This window comes from Cyprinus carpio, chromosome B13, assembly GCF_018340385.1.
Source record: "Cyprinus carpio isolate SPL01 chromosome B13, ASM1834038v1, whole genome shotgun sequence".
Classification (NCBI taxonomy): domain Eukaryota; kingdom Metazoa; phylum Chordata; class Actinopteri; order Cypriniformes; family Cyprinidae; genus Cyprinus; species Cyprinus carpio.
In genome coordinates, this window is record NC_056609.1 from 24,991,387 (window position 1) to 25,012,100 (window position 20,714).

Sequence of the window (20,714 nt, forward strand, 5' to 3'; positions counted from 1 at the left end):
CACTTGGTCAAGAGTCACAAAGTCTGACATGACACAGCAGGCCTTTATATCTTTACTGAACTTTAGACTACAAGAACCATCAAAGTAGTCACTAACTTCCACTGCAAAATATGAACTAAAATAAATATAAATATGAATAAATATATATATATATATATATAAAATTTCCCTGTTAAATAAAATGTCAAGCCAAGAATAATTTAAGATGTAAATATTGCATTAGATATTAACAAGTGTGTCGGTTTGATTTAGGCATCGGTGGGGACATAGCTGCAGACAACAGATATTTAGGCCTAATTGTTTGACAAAATTATTGCTAGGGACAATAGAGGAGTCGCTGGATATTGGTAGGGACCTGGATATGTCATAGTGTCCCTATTAAATTCTATGCCCTTGAAAATCGTAACATGCGATGTCAGACTTTGGAAACTAATTCTCTTCTTATATATAAAGAGATCAAACAACAAAGTAATGAGTTACTCCAAATTTCACAAAAAGCTTATGGGCGTAATTATAATATAACTCAGAGATTGAAATTAGTTGCTTTTTTGTCCCATTTCTGATGAAGTTGTCATTCTTTTGTTTCCGATGAAGATGTCATTCTTTTGTTTCTGATGAAGATGTCATTCTTTTGTTTCTGATGAAGATGTCATTCTTTTGTTTCTGATGAAGATGTCATTCTTTTGGCAATGTACCCACACAGAGAAATTGTGGTCACATTTTTTTTATGTTCCTAACCTCATTTTGTAAGTGACTTTTCTTTCTGTTTTAAGGATGTTTTCTTTGGGTTGTTTGACTATGCTTGAAAGAGAATATAGGAAAATATAACTTAATTCATTTGTGTTTCCTGCTAGCTAAATTTCACATACATAAAAATCTGACTCTAAACCTCTCTAGTGTTTAAGTCGATCTAGAAGAAGATAGAAGAAGAAGAAGAAGAAGAAGAAGAAGAAGAAGAAGAAGAAGAAGAAGAAGAAGAAGAAGAAGAAGAAGAAGAGGTTTTATTTATATAGCACCTTTCCATAGCTCAAGGTCACTTTAACATAATGCTATACGAGACATTTACACACCCACATACACATATAGCCACATATAGGCATATTATCCAAAATATATATTAAAAAGATAAGTTTTTTAGACATGTAGACAATCTAGACATGTATATTTAAACTATCCAAAGTTCTGTTAAACCTAAAGCAGTCAAAACTGCACTTCTATATTCATCCTATGTGTCCTATTAAAGGGTTACTCCATCCCGAAATGAACATTTTGTCATTATTCACTTACCCCCATGTCGTTCCAAACCCGTAAAAGCTTCGTTCATCTTTGAAACACAATTTAAGATATTTTGGAAGGAAACAGGGAGGCTTGAGACTGTCCCATAGACTGCCAAATAAATAACAGTGTGAAGGTCCAGGAAAGTATGAAAAGCATTGTCAGAATAGTCCATCTGCCATCAGTGATTCAACCGTAACATTATGAAGCGACGAGAATACTTTCTGTACATGAAGAAAAACAAAAATAACAACTTTATTCAACAATTCCTCTCCTCTGTGTCTCTCCAAATCAGCATGGCACCATTTTGGCAATTCTGAGCAAATACAATTTTAAACAAAGATTAATTTAATTGAGATGCAAAACTGCATTAAGAATTATTTCCAGAGAATATATTTAGACCATGAAAAAGAGAATTTTGCATTTAAAAATAAATAATAAAATAATAACTCAGCACATTTGAGTTTTGTTTTGCTAGTGCAAAATGTCCTGACTGACCTGAAACCTTGGTTTGATTATGAATATGCATGATCCTCGTGAAGCAAGCAGGTAGGTCTTTGTCATCTGATCAAAGCTGACAATCAGCAGCATGGATTCATATACAGACATAATGAAGTGTGACGTTTCTTTCTCTGTATATGCTGTGGACTGGAGCTCTGCGAAGAGTCAAACTACCTTTGCGTGACTTCCCTGGCTTTGCCATGCATACTGTAACCAAACCCAGCGTGAAAATGTTTATACTTTTGACCCTATTTGGAGTAGCCAGAACCCATCCCCCTCAAACCAAGATGGTGGATTTCATGGTGTTTATACTATGCATAAGCCAATTACATAGAGGGTTAAAGTTGATACAATGTTAAATTCTTACATGTGTGTGTCATAAACTGAACAATGGAAAGGTCAAAGCACCAAAATATTTATTTAAAATTTCATACAGGAAGAAACACTAAGAAAGAAAGAAAGAAAGAAAGAAAGAAAGAAAGAAAGAAAGAAAGAAAGAAAGAAAGAAAGAAAGAAAGAAAGAAAGAAATGTAGGCCTACAAGCATCTTTGTTTTATACATCTTTCTATATTTCTGTTTTCTCCACTCTCCTTGAAACAGTATCAAACTAGGCTATTAAATCTTTTTTTTGAAAGAAAGAAAGAAAGAAAGAAAGAAAGAAAGAAAGAAAGAAAGAAAGAAAGAAAGAAAGAAAGAAAGAAAGAAAGAAAGAAAGAAAGAAAGAAAGAAAGAAAGCGTGAATGACTTTATTATATGAATGAGTAGTAAAGGAGTCACGCGCTTCAGATCCGCCGCGCGTGATCTGAATTCCAGACTTGTCGCGCGCTCGCAGCTGATCATCACATCACGTGACGCACACACATACACACATTACGGAAGCGCTGCTGCAGTTCACAGTTCACGGCAAACTGTTTGTTATTCTGTGATTTACAAACTGGAGCGGGATTCGTGCGCAATGATTCTCTTCCACTGTAGAAGTGAACCTTAAAATAGTAAGTTTACTTTAATAAAACATATGCAGGCTCGAAGGTGTAGTGCAGAAAGTTCTCGCTGAATCTTATGGCTTTCTGTGAATCAGGCATCAGTTGCGTCGTGAGCTTTAGTTTCATTCTGGAGGAACCGAGAGGTGTGGTGTGAGCTTTTGCTGCAGTTTAGATGCGACCACAGTATCGTCCTATTGTGTATTGTGAAGCTTACTTGTTTGCATTGTATTATTTAGGAACAGTTCTTACTGAAAAGATTAAGGAAGTACCGATATTAATTTTAAATTCCTGAAAGATTTTTTTTTTTTTAAGTCCTTTTGGTGTCTTACAGGAGCGGTTATCCCATTAGAATTCATGCTGGCCCTTTAATAACTAAAATACATATATTCTTGTGTGTAATATAGGATTCCATTACAAATGATAATGATGTTTTTAGGGCTGGAGAATAAAGAGTATGCTGTATTTATGTAATTATTGATTTATTTTTTGGACTAGGTGCGTTGAGAAGTTTATGAGACTGATGGTTAAATGAAGCCCTGTTGCAAAGTGAAAGAAACAGTATAACTAGGATGAACTCTTCTTCTAATAATCGCATTTGTGTTCAGGTAAAATGAAGTGTCTTCTGTTGGCCAATGAGAGCGCAGAGGTTCTGTTCTACTGGACTGACACCGAGTTCGAGCAGCGGGTTCAGGAGCAGTATGGAGTTTCCCAGGAGGAAGGAGAACGAGTGAGATAGATGTTCAAAATAAATGCTGTTTCACTTAAAGAAACATGAATAATATAATATAATTATTATTTTATGATATATAATACTGTATATGTGTGCATACATGCATGCAAGTATGGCATATTGAATGGTTATTCATATTATTTTTCATGTGTTCTCAGCTGCCTGCGTTTGAAGACAGCATTAACACTCTCTTCGCACCCATCATCATCTCCTGTAGCACCATGGTGGACCGACTCGGGGACAATTACACCTCCTTTAGCACAGAAAACAATCATATCTATGTTCTGCATCAGGTAATCCACAGCAGAATGAAAGAGTCATCTGATCTAACACTAATAACATGCATCCTGTTATGGACAGACATCACAAATTACTTGTAAAATACTTACAAAATATTATCTTATATAAGTAATGTTATATAAATTAAATTTTTTATATTGTGTGGGTATACATCCTGTTCTTACACTTAATAAAAGCAGTATTTTCTAGTTATAATCAAATGTATCTGAAATATATATATATTTTAAATTCAAGTAATATAAGACTAATATATTATATATATATATATATATATATATATATATATATATATATATATATATATATATATGCGCATTTATATAAACCTAATATATAAACCATTTAATGAAATTTAACAAACGATATAAATGATTTATATAGATCCCCCCTTTTAAAGAAAGTAAATGTATTTTTCAAACTCTTATACTATAGCATTTCCCAACATTTCAAATGATTCAAATCAATCTGACACCAACATGCTGATGTTTCTCTCTGTCATGCAGTTTGAGGAATGTCTGTACATTGCTGTGAATGGAGACGGAGATGAGACAGAAGAGGATTTGAAAAGAAAGATCTTTGTGATGAAGAAACTCACAGAAATCATGTTTGGCATGGTGACGTTCAGCGGTGCCCTCTTGAGGAAAGAGTGAGAACTGCATTTTCAGTTCAAAACCAGATTTTAAGCCATTCTGTAGATTTGAGTATATTAGTATTAAGAAGTCTCATTGCATTTCACTTCATATTATTATTATTATTATTATTATTATTATTTGTTACACCAAAGACTATTGTAAAAGCCTTTGAACTGAAACCTAAGTAAATCAATAACAAAAAATAAAATATTTTTTATTTGTCAGATTGCGCCCTCAAGATACAGAGCAAAGGAACCGCTTGTGGAAGAAGCTACGAAGCCTTTTGGAAACATACAGCCGCTTGCGAGAGAATGACCAAAGCTTTTTAGTAGAGGTGTGTGCAAGTGCTGTTTTTTAATAAGTTGCATGCTAGTTTTAGTTTTAGATAATGTACGATAAGTTTTCTGCCTCTGTTCAGGCGGTGGAAAGGTTGATCCACCCGACCCTTTGTGAGCAGTGCATCGAGTTTCTGGAGCGTCGTCTGGTGCAGCAGATCAACAGCAACATGGACAGAATGGGCGAGGAGGTGTTACATGCTTTCATACTGGTGCACACCAAACTGCTGGCCTTCTACTCCAGGTACAGCAAACGCTGACTGAGACCATGAGGTTTTGACCTCAAGGTCAGAAGGAAGTGACAATATTGTGCTACAGAGAACTTTGAAGTGATCTCTGATTTCTTACTTTTTGTGCAGTCGAAATGCCAGCAATCTATACTCCTCTGATCTCCTGGCTCTGATCATCCTGGTGCAGGATCTCTATCCCAGCAAAATCAACCTAGATGAAACTTCTGAGGTTTGATATCTTTTGCTTATAGTCACAGTTATTGTTTTTTTTATTTTTCTTCATTAAGGTCTTAAATGTTTTCTGTATATTTAGGAGTTAGAGAGCAGTTCAGTTCCTGAGGTATTCTACACACCCGAGCCCTCTCCTCCTGAACGGGAATCAGGTGACAAAAATGCATAAACTTTGTATCTAATAAGCAGACATTTAAACCAGTTTTCTGAAATACTGAAATGCTCTAATACTGATTGGTGTTGTACAATACAAGCTGCATGTGTGAATATTTTTTATGTTTTTAATGCATAGTCCGACAAAGAGGTGACAGTCCTCCTGTCTTCCAGTTTGTAGATCCTGACGTTCAGGTGAGCTATCTGTTTTTCCATCACTGTAATACGATCTGTTTATGTTCAACAGTTTGTAAGTCAGTATCTTCAAACTTTTTTGTTCATCAGAGAATCCTGAAAAAATATAAAACAACCCTTTTTTAAATAGTAATGATATGAAGAAGAATAAATGTTTATTGAGCATCAAATCAGCATATTAGAATGATTTCTGATAAAAAATCAGGGGGAAAAAGTAAAATATTTAGGTATTCTGAGTGGTGATTAGATTATTTTTCCACTTTATAAAATAGTTATTTCGCAAAAATATCTTATAATCGAAAAATAATCTAACAAAAAATCTTTAATCTATAGAAATTGATTAATGAAAGAAATATATGAACATTGTTTTAATATATATAATATTTACACACACACACTTATATAACCTAATACAATAAATTTGTTTAAATATATAAAACATTTAACAAACATTAACCATATGAAATATGATAAGGTAACAACATTTTTCAGTTAATAATAATAAGAAGAAATGTTTCTTGTTCAGCAAATCAGCATATTAGAATGATTTCTGAAGGATCCCTTGGCACTGAAAATTAGAGTAATGATGCTGAAAATTCAGCTTTGCATCACAGGAATAAATTAAATTTAAATAAGAAAATTTAAATTGTAATAAATAATATATAAATAAATAAAATAATATATATATATATATATATATATATATATATATATATATATATATATATATATATATATATATATATATATATATATATATATATATATATTATTTTATTTATTTTTTTTTATATATAATATTCCTGCTTATATATATATATATATATATATATATATATATATATATATTTTTTTTTATACAATACTCCTGCTTTGGACTATATTTTTGATCAAATAAATGAAGCAATAAATCAATAACATAAATCGTACCAACCATTCAAGCTTTGGAACGATAGTGTACGATGTGTATTTATAGAAGAGTTTCTCACATATCTAAGGTCTTATGATTTTAGATGGCCGAGGACAGTCTGCAAACTCTTGAAGCTCCAACCCCTGACCCTTCAGCCCCATCCAGAGTATTCCTGGAATCCAAAGAGTGTCCCATGCCTCACTCCATGTATTGCCTACCTCTCTGGCCGGGAATAACTCTAGTGCTGCTTACCAAGGTCTTTTTTTATTATAAGACCTCTAAAGCAAAGACAATTTGCACTGTATCTATGTCATATTTATTTATTTATTTATTTATTTATTTATTTTATTTATTTATTTGAAGAGCACATTTGTACAGACACTGTTTTTGCTTCTATTGAAGCACGAGATTCTCTTTGGATCATTTTCAAATCATGCTGACTAACATGATCATGTAGGTTTTACATAAATGTATGGAGTTGCTAGTTCAATTTTCCATTTTCTTTACACATGCATATCAACAGATTCCCAACAGTCATGTGGCAACATCTGTATGCTACTTCCTGGAAGCTTTCGTGAAGTTAGAGAAGCGGTTATGTGAGGGCCATGAAGGGGCTGCAGCCATGCGGGGTCAGCCCTCTGTCCAGGAGCAGCGGAGCAGACTGGAGAAGTTAATCAAAACCTGGGCCGGCATGGACATTCAGGTCAGTGGACAACAGAGCACACACTTCATCAGATCCACTTTACAATGTGCTAGAATTAGAGACTAAAATCTTAATAGTTTTTCTTCATATTTCAATTCTGAATAATTCTATTTATTAGCATTATTTATTTAGTTTCAGAAATGTATTGGTCAGAAATGGTGGGAACCCTGTAGCTATAATATATGTATCTTTTTGAAGACTCTATTTTTCATTTATATACTCAGACCTCCCAACTTCAAAATGCGTGGACAGACTTTAAGAACAAGGCGTTTAGCAGATCAGGATCTGGATTCACAAGAGAGTGAGTGCTGTAAATAAACTACAAAACTCACTGCAGGCTAAATTCACTTGATCTTGGATAAAGCCAAAAGTGACTTAAAACTCACATTTGTGTCGCAGTTTGCTGCCCTCTTGTCGAAACATGAAGACTCAGTTGTGTGGAGTGTACAGGCAGTTTTTTGCAGCTGAGTGCATGGGCAGCAGTCAGCGATTGGCTCCTCATCTGCAAGAACGAGCTCTGAGCATGGTCCAGTATGTCTGAACATACCACTTGAAGGATATTTCTTTTAATGTGCCTTAACATTAAATCATGTTTCTCTTACATTTGTTGCAGAGAGAAGTTAATGGACTGGAAGGATTTTCTGCTGGTGAAAAGCAAAAGAAATATCACAATGGTGTCATATCCTTTTTTCTACCATGAGTATTTTGGTTGCCTATCCTTCCTTCGATCTATTTACATGGGTTGCATTCACACTTCAATCTTGAATCGTTCTTCTTTTGTCATGTGACATTGTTATAATCTTTAACCATGGTCTCACATACTTGGAGGAGTTCCCAGGTCTCATCCACTTTATCTACGTGGACCGTTCAAATGGTCAGATGATTGCACCCTCCCTAAATGTGACAGATCGCACTGTCTCCGAGCTCGGAAAGGGGCCTCTAGCTGACTTCATAAAGAAAAAGGTGTTTTTGTGCTTATAGCCCACCCCCATCTTGCAATATATATTGTAAATAAATCAGCATATTAGAACGATTTTTGAAGGATAATGCTGAAAATTCAGCTTTGTGTTACAGGAAAAAATTACATTTTAAAATATCTTACAATGGAAAATGGGTCATTGTAAATTGCAATAATATTTTGAAATATTACAGTTTTTACTGTATTTTTAATGAAATAATTGCAGTCTCTTTTGAAAGAAACGTTTAATTCATTCACCTTGAGTTTCATTAGTTACTGATTCTATACCATTCTCATCATGAATCTGGAAAGGTTTGGAGTCTTGTTGCAACAGCACAGCGGTATTTGCAAAAGGGTTACGCCACCGTAACGCTCCGGGATGGGGATTATTTCTACTGTTACTTCCTGTGGTTTGAAAATGAAACGGTACATGGCCGCTTGCGTCATCTTTACAGTTGCTATAATATATCTAATGAAAATGACATGGTCAGTGCTGATGAGGTTTAAATGTTTTGACAGGGTTACAAACTGGAAGTGATAGACATACCCAGCTCCCCAGATGATGGCGCTCCAGTAGGAATGCTCACCTGTGATTATTACAGGTATGACATAGGATAATGAAGAATTCACATAGAAATGATTTTCACTCAGAAATCACTAGTAAATTACACAAAAAAATTAAAAAGCAATGGCAAGTAGCACATTGAGTAAAATGTTGCATTTTGAAGTGGAAAGACTAAAATAAAATTCTCTTGTAAAACATGCTCAAATAATTTTTATGACTTCAAAAAAAAAAGAAAAGTTTTTACAGTGCAGGTGATAGGAACCCTAACTCTTATTTCTAAACATACTACATGACACCAGCTGAACTTTCTTTAATTCATGTATTTTATGTCTACTCTGTCTGTTTTGATGGTGTGATAGGAAGCTGCTGCGGTATTACAGCAAAAAACATCAGAATGAGGTGGTGAAGTGTTATGAACTGTTTACTGTGCATCTGGGTGTGATCCCCAATGAATATATTCTTCAGCACTGCAGTCAGCTGGCCCGTAAGCTGTGGGAGCCCACCCGTATCCCGCTCCTGTGACCAACACGGCCGTGTTCACTTTATTCATGATCTGTAACCTGCGTGGAGAGTTTTCTAAACTTTCTGCACAAGCACTTCTTATTTCAGTTAAGGTAATTGCAGAAAATATTGTGTCTGTAAACCAAACACTGCACTTCTTGTACTTGCAATGAAACTGAGTGTAATGTGCAAATGAACATTAAGGTGCTTATAATGCAGAAATATGTCTGCTATTAACAGATTATTTTTGTGAAACCAGGACCAAATAATAAAGGACAGCACTCCTTTTAAAAATGTTATTACCCAGATTTTATCAGGTATCTGGCTTAGCCATGTTAGTAGTATTTGAAAAATAATCTAGAGGACAGTCTTTCATGATCATTAATGACTTTTTAGTGTGACAACAAATTTTGTAAATAAATTGCCAAACAAAAAAACATTTGTACATTGTACGTTAAGCATTTGTAGTTTTGTGTATTTTTGCGACTTTGGTGCCCCCTGCAGTTAAGTGAGTGGAATTCACTGTCGTAAATGCAGTGAAAAGATGTGCACGTGTTTTTCTTTGTGTGTGTGTGTGCGCGCGCGCCATAAAGCAATCCGCCCTTTCGCGGAATTTCGTAACCGCTCAACAAACAAAGGATCTTAGAAATAATAATAATAAAAAAAAAGTAATTCGCCTCCTAATTAGAAGTTAGTGTACCATCAGAATGATTTTGAAACTGATATTTCAAAGTATATATAAAAAAAAACGTATTCAAGGAAACAATTGTAATTTATTTATACAGCAGTCAAAAATATCGATTTCATTGAGATTTCTCTCCTTCCAGTATGTCAGCACTTTTATTTAGCTGTAATTTTTGATCATGAATTTTGTTACAGAAAGAGAACGAAAGTTTTTGTATTTAAATTTTAGTTTGGAGATTAACTTTAAGACGAAAAATATTGATAGTAATGAAAGAGTTTTTTTTTATTTTTTTTTTTTACCCTCTGCATTTTTAAACTGAGTCACAGAACTGATTGTTATTACTAACAGGAATATGTCATTTATATTTTGCTATGATATTTCTTGTATTTATACATGATGGTCTGTTAAAAGGTTTTTACACCATGTAATAAGTTTTCCAAGAAAAATAAATAGTAAATAATCATTTAATCAATCAATTGTCATCCTTTATTTAGCTGTATTTAAATGATGTCTATAATAGTAGCTTTGGTTTTAATTTTAGTAGTCATTTTCACTAGTTTAAAATGCCTTTGTATTTTACTGTGTGTTATTGGGTATTGTCAATGTTGTATTTTACCTTAAAATAGCAGTTTTGTAAAATTGTGAAATTATACATAGAAATGATGAGATTGATCCTAATGTCTTGACACTGAAGGTTGCCTGCTTAAGTCCAGGGCTCTGGATTGTTTTCTGCTGTTTGTCATCTCTCTTAACTTTTAGAAACATGGAACGTTTCTGCAGTCGTCACAGTGCACCAGTGAGGTCTCGCACCGCTCCAGATTTGACCAGCTCTCGCAGTAAGATGGTCTCAGCGCTGACATCGTGAACCACCTGTGTGTTCATGGCATCCATGCGGATAGAGCCGTAATAATGCAGCAGAGCTCCAGGGTGCTGCAGGTCGTATCCAAATCCAGCTAAACTCACCTCATCACACACCTGCAGGGCCAGAACTGCTGCTGTTATACCCAGCGTCGGCACAGTCTAACAAACAAAACATAAAACTGACTTCAGTTGACAATGCTCTCAGCAGAAGATTTAAAGGAAACAGGAAACCTTAAACAAAAGTAAAGACAGAGTTTATAATATTGCAAAATATATCTGTTTCAAATAAATGCTGTTCTTTTGAACTTTCTACATAGCAAAGAATCCTGGAACATGTATTACAGTTTCTATAAGAATATTAAGCAACAGTTTCTGAAGGATCATGTGACACTCCAAGACTGGAGTAATGGCTGCTGAAAATTCAACTATGCAGCACAGGAGTAAATTACATTTTAAAATGTTGAACTAGAAAATGGTTTAATCATAATTATATTTCAAAAACAACAGTTTTCACTGTATGTTGATCAAATAAATGCTGCCTTGGTGCACATAAGAGGATCATCTGACCCCAAACATTTGAATGGTAGTGTGTATATATGTTTTTAGAAGAAACATTATCTATTTAGAAACCTTTTGAATTCAAAGATGGCTATGGTTTGAATTTGCACATTTGAAAAGTGATCTTAGTTCTGACCTTTTTCTGTTGCTCTGCATAGGTTTGCAGCACCTGTCCAGTCCTGTACATGATTTCAGGATTTAGGATGCGGACATTTTCTGGTTGAAGAGGTATCGAGTCTATTACATTCTTCCAGAACCACAATTTAGACCACCAACTCTACAGACAGAACATTTTAGAAGTTGAAGAGGTATCGAGTCTATTACATTCTTCAAGGTAATCTGTATAATAGTGCACTCCCAAAAGATGACAAAAGCATTTATTCAGAGACCCACAACATTTTTTTCATTTGTTTTATGTCCAACAAAATACTCTCTAGAATGAGAATATCCTTTCCAAAAACCTTCTGCGTTACTCACCAAAGGCTCTTTGGTTACTACAGAGGTGAGCCATGCTAAATCTAAACTCTTGAATGCCACCAAAGCCACCACTTCAGTTTTCTCATATTCTTGTGACTGAGAAGGAGCCCCTTCTGGATAAATGAGCCGAATGGTAGTTCTAGATCCAGCATCTTTTTCATATCCAAATACTGGAGCATTGTTCACTCTGTAGGTATGAAGAATAAAATATTCATATCTATATAATTAGTTTGGGTGAGTTAATATGCATCATTCCTTGCAATCATAGAATGATTTCTGAATGATCATGTGACACTGAAGATTAATGATGCTGAAATTTCAGCTTTGCATCACAGGAATAAATTACATTTAAAAATATGTGACCCTGGACCACATAACCAGTTTTAAGTCGCTGGGATAAATTTTTAAGCAATAGCCAAAAAAACATTGTATGGGTCAAAATTATAGATTTTTCTTTTATGCCAAAAATCATTAGGATATTAAGTAAAGATCATGTTCCATGAAGATATATTGTTAATTTGCTGCCGTAAATATATCAAAACTTAATTTTTGATTAGTAATATGCATTGCTAAGAACTTCATTTGGACAATTTTAAAGGCGATTTTCTCAGAATTTAGATTTTTTTTTACACCCTCAGATTCCAGATTTTCAAATAGTTGTATCTCGGCCAAATATTGCCATATCCTAACAAACCATACATCAATGGAAAGCGTATTTATTCAGCTTTCATATCATGTATAAATCTCAATTTCAAAAATTTGACCATTATGACTGGTTTTGTGGTCCAGGGTCACATATATTATTTAAGTAGTAAAAGTTTTTCACAATATTACTGTTTTACTGTATTTTTGACACCCATATATGTTTGTTAATGAACTAACCTGATGATAATGTTGTACTGGTCTATATGAGGTCCAAGGTTTTTGCCGTGTAAAATGCCACCGCTCCCAACCACCACGCATCTCCTGCAGGTCTCTGGGCCAGTGGGTACAGCAGTATAAGGCAGGACTTTCAGGGCCTGAGCCACCATCTCCTCACTACCCTGCAGACCCAGAGGAGGAGGCAGTGCCCAGTCTCCTGTGCCGTTCTCCAGGAACACGGGAATCTTCAGCAGCCCAGCAGGTATAGACAGCGTCCTCAACCTCTCCACACTCCAGCCGCTGCGGCAGGACTGAGACAGAAGAGCCGCTGACTGGTTCAACAGAGCCTGAGGTGTGTACAAATGAGACAGGTTTAAAACATTAAGTGAGTATTTTTGTTATAAGTCATTTCATATGAAATGTTTCATGATTTATTTACATATACACTACTGTTTAAAACTTTTTAAGAAGCTAAGATTAAAAAAGCTTTTATTTAGCACACATAAGACTTTTATAATGTTACAAAAATGTGTATTTCAATTAAATGCTGCTCTTTTGAGCTTTCTGTTCATCATAGAATTAATCAAAAAATTATGTATTATGGTTTACACAAATATGTTAAGCTGCACAACATTGATAATAATAAGAAATATTTCTTGAGCAAATCAGCATCTAAGAATGATTTCTGAAGGATCGTGTGACACTGAAGACTGGAGTAATGGGAAATGCAGCTTTGCCATCACAGAAAATGATAAAACTGACTTATTTCAATATATTTAATCATTTCACAGTAGTACTGTTTTTGCTTTATTTTTAATGAAATAATTACAGTCTTGGAGAGCATTTTTCTTTCAAAAACATTTGTATATTACTGTCCCCAAACTTATTAACAGTAGTGTATATTTATTTATTTGGCAAGTTTTATAATTCATATATTTATTTATTGAGTCATTTAATGACGTTTACTTATTAAATCCTCTATACTATAAATGCTTTATAACCCCAACATAAGTAAACCATAAACATGTTTACAATATGAAGAGCTTTATATATATATATATTTATGTAAACTCCACATAAATTATCTGAAAAAAAATAAATAAATAAATCATCTTAATTACAACACATACATTCTAAAAAATGTTGGACTAAATACAACTTAGTGTTCGGGTTACTTCCCAGAAGGTTGGGTTAAACATTTAACCCAACTGTTGGTTGAAAACAACCCAGTCACTGGGTTTGTCCATATTTAACCCAGCATTTTTTAGAATGTATGTAAATAAACTTTATCTACTTTACTTGTTTACTACTAAAGATCACTTTTAGTTAAAACTTAAAAAATTTGGAAAGAGTTAACTTGGACAGTTAAATTGAATCAATGTTGGTGAAGCTTTATATAATTACTCTCTCTAAATTAATGTATGTGCATATTAGACACACACACACATACTGTATACAGTTCAGTTTACAAATCATCTCAATTCTGCAATAAAGTTAAAGTGGTATATCAAGTCTCCTTGATCATAAGTAAGGTCACACATTCTTCAAATTGACTCGGTTCTTCAGTTTCATGTGATCAAGCAGTGAATGAGAGTACCAGAGTTTCAGCAGAACTGTCATTAGTCCAGATGGGCTCAGGGGTTGGCAGATACGCAGGAACCAGAATGGCCGTATAACAGCTCAACAACAGAGCAATGCTTAAAATGAAGTTGTTCCTCCTGAAATAATAAAACAGCGTTTCAGTATTTCAGAAGCTCTGTGTTTTATCTCTTTTTGAAGAATGTGTCTGTACAGATCATGAAATCTCCAGTGCAGCATGTGAATGGCAAGCATGTTTCAAGTGTCACCGTGCTTATCTCGGACAAACCCACCGGCTGAGGAAGAATTCTCTGGACTCTGCCCTGCTGTGTTGGGTGGTTGGGCTCTCCAAGCTGCTGGCTTCCGGTAACAGAGGAACGCCGTCTTCGTCATTATCATTAACACTCAAGTGTTTCAGAGTCACCATTTTTTCAAACCAATTTCCCAACTACACCTGTCAGTTCTGAAATATGAATTGAGGAGTCATAGTTTGTTTGTTCTGTAGAGTCAATGTTCGACAACCTCCTTCAATCTTCTTCATTTACAGCACATTTAATCTGAATGCTTTATGCCTTTATCTATGATTAGTGTTGCTTCTTACCTCTTATTTCAGCTGCTGTATTCTTTTCCCAGGTGTAGAGATAGAAACATGTCTGTGTTGTATTGAAAATGAGCAGTGCTTTTGTCCCTTTCATTCACTGCCGTGTTTTGTCTCGTTCTGATCCCTGCTCACAGTTAATCATTTATCCGTCTCAGAGGCTTCTCTTTGTATACCACAGTGCTTTATCTGGTCTACTGTTCAAACAACCGCACAGTTCCGTTTATGATTATGCTTGATATCATTCCTAAAAGCCATGTTTCAAAGGTCCTTTATATACTGTAGCTATTGCTCAGAGCAAAAAATAAATAAATAAATAAAATAGTAAAAATCATAATAACTAACCATACGTAACTAAAACTTATTGACTTTATTAATTGGCTACTAAGGAAAAATTCTCAGACTTAAGATATAACTTAAGTGCTCTATCTCAGGTATATTAAGATTTTTAGTTTGTGTCTCTTAAGCTCTTGTTTGATCAAAAATAAAGTAAAATTAATATTTAGATGTAAATGAATGCAATTTAAAATAACTTTTTATTTCTATATATTTTGAAATCTAATTTATTCCTGTGATGCAAAGTTGATTCTTCAGCATCTTTACAACAGTCTTCAGTGTCACCTGATCATTCAGAAATCATTTAATATGCTGATTTGCTGCACAAGAAATATTTATTATTATTTCAAGTGTTGAAAACAGTTGTGCAAATTTTTGTGTAAACTGTGATCAGTTTTAAGGATTCTTCGATGAATGGGAATTTCAAAAGAACTGCTTGATCTGAAAGAGAAACCTTTGTAAAAACGTAAAAGTCTTTACTTCCATTTTTTGATTTGATGCATGGTGGGAAATTGGTGGGAATATATATATATATATATATATATATATATATATATATATATATATATATATATATATATATATATATATATATATATATATAGGGAAATCTTTATTCATCTGGCATGAAAAAATCAGATCACAATTGCTGAACAGATCCATTTTCACTTTCAAAACTTACTGAGTAAAACTATAGTTTATTTTATACTATAGTTTAATAGATTTTTGTAAATCTATTACTAAGCAATCAAACAAAACACTGCTACTGCTTAAAAAGTAATACATTATTAAAAAATACATTGCTTTTAAAATAGTTAAACTACTAAATTCTGTAAACTTAGCAGAATTGTTACTTTTAAACAAATATTTGAATAGATGTTTTCAGTTTCAGTAATTTCCCTATAAAAATTTCATTAAAAAAAGTTTCAATTAAAAAAAAAAAAATCTATTGGTGACTCTTAGCATTTAATGACTTGAACAACATGACATTATTATGAAACCAAACCAAACAATTAGGATGCTATTTACTCTTGTCACATGTTCCACATGATTATGTGCTGTTGCTCAATGCTTGGTACAGTTTTATTTTGGTTTGGTCAAATGATGCTTTTATTTAATTTAAATGTCAGCTTGATTTCACCTTCACAACCACGAGCTTCTGTTCTTCCTTCCTTCCTTCCTTCTCTCAGACTTCATCATAATCAGACATTTGTGTGCATTCTTGCCCACATACACCTAACAGGATGTTCCTGAATACTGTTCAGCGATTGTACATTTTGTATTAACAAGCGTTCTTTGAAACTAGAAGGCATTTATGAGGTATCACTTGACACTAATGAAAGACTCATAAATAACATAATCTCCAAAACAGGGTGTTTATTGAGCCGTGATTCTTGTAAAAATGGACTCCCATTGTGTGACAGAGGGCAGGCCTGTCGAGGTGGACAGCACCGGCTTGAACGGTGAGCTCATGGTCGCGTGTTTGTGTGCGATCCAGCTCCTGTCCACAGCTGTCACACAGGGCCTGACATGGCTTTACATTCCTGCTGTGAGCTATAAGACCGGTTCAGATCTCAGTCTGGCAGGTCTGCTGTTATTAGTGAAAGTTTGCGACTTGCAAATACTCTGGGTTAACTTCTTTATATATTTTCTTTAATGATAATGGACGAGAACATCTTGTGGGCGACGGCTGTGGTTGATAGCAGAGCGGCCCTTGATAAACGGGAGGAGGTACAGCATTTTTAGAAGTTTTTAATTAGATTTATTTTTAGGTTTACTTTAGTTGTTAAAAATATTTTGTTACTTGCATTAAACTTCCACCATGTGTGCATACACAGAATGCTGTATTGGTAATATTATTCACTAATGTCAGATTTGGCATCTTATATCATTTTTCACAATCCTTTCAATTAAAAAAAGGATAAACCAATTTTATTGTAAGAAGTCTTCATTGTGTACTATACGCACAAAGACTGAATCAGTCAGTGATGAAGAGAAGTGAATTCTTGATGCAGGCAGAGGAACAAGTGAGAAAGATCTCCTCTGATCTGAGGCGTGAGATCGTTGATCTGGGGGGTGCAGAGAACATTATTGAGCTGCGTATGAAGAAGAAGATCAGGAACAACACCGCAGCTCCCAAAGACCCAATGGATGTTCCTGTGGTGAGAGAAACCCATCTGCCTTTCTTTATTATCATTATGTGACTTTGAATGTTGTCTTTTGGTTATTTTATTTATGTATGTATTTATATTTATTAAGCATCAAAAATTAATCTCTTGTGTTTATCAGGGACGTGTGGAACAGGATGAGTTTTTAGAAGCAGCAGCTCAGGGAAAGATGGAAGTAGTTGAGAAATTTCTGGAAGATGGAGGAGATCCAAACATCTGTGATGAGGTGTGATATGTCCAGTGATGTATTCTATCCAATGATATTTTAGTATCAAGATATAATTTTTTATATATATATATATATATATATATATTGAAATTTGTATTTTTGTATTATTTTCTATAGTTTTTATTTATGTATTTTCAAATTAAGTTATTTTAGTACATTAAAATGTTAAGTTATTTTAGTTAATTTTTTTTTAAAGTAATTAATTTTTTTTTTGTTTTATTTAAGTGTCCAATTTAACTCTATTTCTCTTCCTCTGTGAGACAGTTGCTCATACAACTGTTTTGTCTTAGTTCAGGAAAACAGCGCTGCATCGGGCTGCTTTGGAAAATCATGCTAAAATAGTGGAAAAATTACTGGACAAAGGTGCTGATATCAACTTTAAAGACAGGGTGAGATCAATATATACACACGTGGCCAGAATTGTTGGTACCCTTGGTAAATATAATCAAATAAGGCTGTGAAAATAAATCTGCATTATTAATCTTTTTGATCTTTTATTTAAAAAACTCCCACAAAAATCTAACCTTTCACTGAACCAAAACAATTGTAAATGGGGGGAAAATCTCATTATGAAATGTTTTTTTTTTTTCTTCAAATACACGTTGGACACAATTATTGGTACCCCTAGAAATTCTTATCAGTAAAATATCTGTGAAGTATATTCCCATTCATATTTACAATTTTGAGCACACCAGGGTGGTTATGAACATGAAATTATCCAGCCATGGCTTCCTGTTTCACAGAAATATAGATAGGAAGGAAAACAAAACAAAGGCCAAATTCCCTTAATCATCCATCACAATGAGAAAAACCAAAGAATACATTTCTGATGTGCAGCAAAAGATGATTGAACTTCACAAATTAGAAAGTGACTTTAAGAAAAGAGCTAGAGCAGTGAAAATCCCCATTTCCACCATCAGGGCAATAATTAAGAATTTACAATCAACAGAAAATGTTACAAATCTGCCTGGAAGAGGATGTGTGTCTATATGTCCTAATGCACGGTGAGAAGGAGAGTTTGAGTGGCTAAAGACTCTCCAAGAACCACAGCTGGAGAATTGCAGAAAATTGTGAAGTCTCAGGGTCAGAAAACCTTAAAAAAAAAAAAAAAAAAAAAAAAAACAAGAAAAGAAAATGCTCTAATCCAAAAACAATCCCCAGCATATTCTGTTGTCAGACACGACTGGAACTTTAAATGGGACTGGCTTCTATGGTCAGATGTAACTAAAAAATTAGCTTTAGCAGCAAACATTGAAGATGTGTTTGGTGAATACAGGGATAAAAAGTACCCCTTGTGTACAATGAAATATACTGCTGTATTATTGATGTTGTGGGCCTATATTTCTGCTGGAGGTCCTGGACATCTTGTTTGGACACATGGCATTTTTAATTCTATCAAATACCAACAGATAAAAAATCAAAAAGTGACTGACTCTGTTAGAAATCTTATAATGGGCCATGTTTAGATCTTCCAACCGGACAATAATCCAAAAACAAACCATAAAAACAACACAAAAATGGGTCACTGGGCACAAAACCAAGCTTCTGCTATGGCCATTCCAGTCCTCTGACCTGAACCCTATAGAAAAGGAGTGTGGTGAACTGAAGAGAAGCACCACCAACATAGAGCTGGGAATCTGAAGGATCTGGAGTGATTCTTGATCTCAGAGCTGTTTTTTTTGGCAAAGGGAGGTTTCAAAAAGTATTGAATAAAAGGGTACCATTAATTGTGTCCAATGTGTATTTGAGAAAAACATTTATTTCTTGTTATATCTGTTATAAATCTGTTAGATACTCAAACAACTTTGTATGCTTCCTCCCACATACCTAGCTACAATAAAACGCACACACACACATACCAACACTTACAAGAATACATATAAAGGAGTTATCAGAATGATCTTGAAATGTTAGCTATCCGTATATACAGTTGAATGTTCGTTTGTCCAAGTGATTTTGTATTTGGCACTTGTAAACATTGTCACATTCTTTACTTGCAAAAAAAAAAAAAAAAAAAAAAAAAAAAAAAAAAAAACATTTATTTCATGATATTTCCCCCCATTTTAAATTCTAATTCTCCAATGAATGGTTAGATTTTTGTGAATTTTTTTCAAATAAAAGATCAAAAGGATTAACAATGCAGATTTATTTTCACAGCCTTCTTTGATCATATTTACCATGGGTACCAACAATTCTGACCACGTGTGTAAGTGTTGGTAAAGTGCATTAATTGTTGAATTTATGTTGTGATTGTACTGATTTGCTTTTGTTGCCCTCGGTTTAGCTGGACTGCAGGGCTGTACATTGGGCTTGCAGAGGTGGAAGTCTCTCAGCACTGAAAGTTCTTCAGGACAGGGGAGCTGACATCACTGTCAGAGACAAAGTACGGTAAAATACTGAAAAGTGTATAAAAATAAGATGTGTTATGAAATCTTATAATTCTCCCATACAGCTGCTTAGCTCACCTTTGCATGTGGCCACACGGACAGGTCACAGTGATGTGGTCCAACATCTTCTAACCAGTGGAATCAATATTAATGCCAAAGATTGGGTAACAGATGAATAATTCATGAGGAAAACACAGTTGTACTCAACATGCAGATTATAATTCAATCAAAATATTTAAGAAGATATTCTTTTTTTTAAAGGAAGGAGACACGGCACTGCATGATGCTGTCAGATTAAATCGATATAAAATTGTCAAACTCCTTATACTGGCAGGAGCCGATATGCAGATCAAGAATGCTGTAAGTACAGTTCAGGATGAGAAAAAAAGAATTTCATCTATTATAAAAAATTTTGAAACAGCTGGATATAAATACTTAATTTTCTTGTTTTTAGGAAGGCATTGCGGCCACAGAACAGGTGAAGCAATGGCAGTTTGACACAAAGGAGACACTGGAGAAACTAGAACAGATGAGAGAGGTTGGTCTGGCCTGACAGACACATGGAGATGTATTGGATTCATTAGAGCGTCTGTGAACAGGTGCACGGCTGGAGAACAACCCCACCTCTGTCTGAGTAATTATTTACTTTCTGTGTTAATTAGTGCTGAAAGGTGCCTGTCCTCACAAATTCAATTTTTTTTTTTTTTTTTTTTTTAATTAAAAGAGAGCATGGTCAAAACAGGCAGGGTCCAGAAACAGCAAACAGTAACAGCA

General features: G+C 34.2%; 3 protein-coding genes across 3 annotated transcripts; 2 read left to right on the forward strand and 1 right to left on the reverse strand.

Moving 5' to 3' along the window:
- Nucleotides 1-2,611: 2,611 nt before the first annotated feature.
- Nucleotides 2,612-9,937, forward strand: hps1 (HPS1 biogenesis of lysosomal organelles complex 3 subunit 1). Its single transcript, XM_042737416.1, has 18 exons — nt 2,612-2,768; nt 3,365-3,486; nt 3,648-3,782; nt 4,293-4,435; nt 4,647-4,755; nt 4,840-5,000; nt 5,116-5,215; nt 5,300-5,369; nt 5,510-5,565; nt 6,579-6,731; nt 6,999-7,178; nt 7,403-7,479; nt 7,578-7,709; nt 7,792-7,857; nt 7,997-8,141; nt 8,449-8,562; nt 8,656-8,738; nt 9,061-9,937. The coding sequence occupies exons 2-18, from the start codon at nt 3,370-3,372 to the stop codon at nt 9,221-9,223; spliced, it is 2,004 nt and encodes a 667-aa protein (XP_042593350.1). The 5' UTR covers nt 2,612-2,768; nt 3,365-3,369; the 3' UTR covers nt 9,224-9,937.
- An 18-nt stretch (nt 9,938-9,955) lies between these two features.
- On the reverse strand, nt 9,956-14,983 carry st3gal7 (ST3 beta-galactoside alpha-2,3-sialyltransferase 7). The gene is made up of 7 exons (XM_019071872.2): nt 14,824-14,983; nt 14,516-14,685; nt 14,242-14,362; nt 12,666-12,991; nt 11,784-11,970; nt 11,443-11,583; nt 9,956-10,907 (listed from the first exon to the last, which is right to left on the reverse strand). Exons 2-7 carry the CDS (start codon nt 14,647-14,649, stop codon nt 10,671-10,673), a joined length of 1,146 nt encoding a protein of 381 aa, XP_018927417.2. The 5' UTR covers nt 14,650-14,685; nt 14,824-14,983; the 3' UTR covers nt 9,956-10,670.
- A 1,120-nt stretch (nt 14,984-16,103) lies between these two features.
- On the forward strand, nt 16,104-20,703 carry LOC109054639 (ankyrin repeat domain-containing protein 2). Its single transcript, XM_042736156.1, has 8 exons — nt 16,104-16,887; nt 17,172-17,318; nt 17,446-17,550; nt 17,844-17,942; nt 19,838-19,936; nt 20,006-20,104; nt 20,202-20,300; nt 20,395-20,703. Exons 1-8 carry the CDS (start codon nt 16,813-16,815, stop codon nt 20,491-20,493), a joined length of 822 nt encoding a protein of 273 aa, XP_042592090.1. The 5' UTR covers nt 16,104-16,812; the 3' UTR covers nt 20,494-20,703.
- Nucleotides 20,704-20,714: the final 11 nt, after the last annotated feature.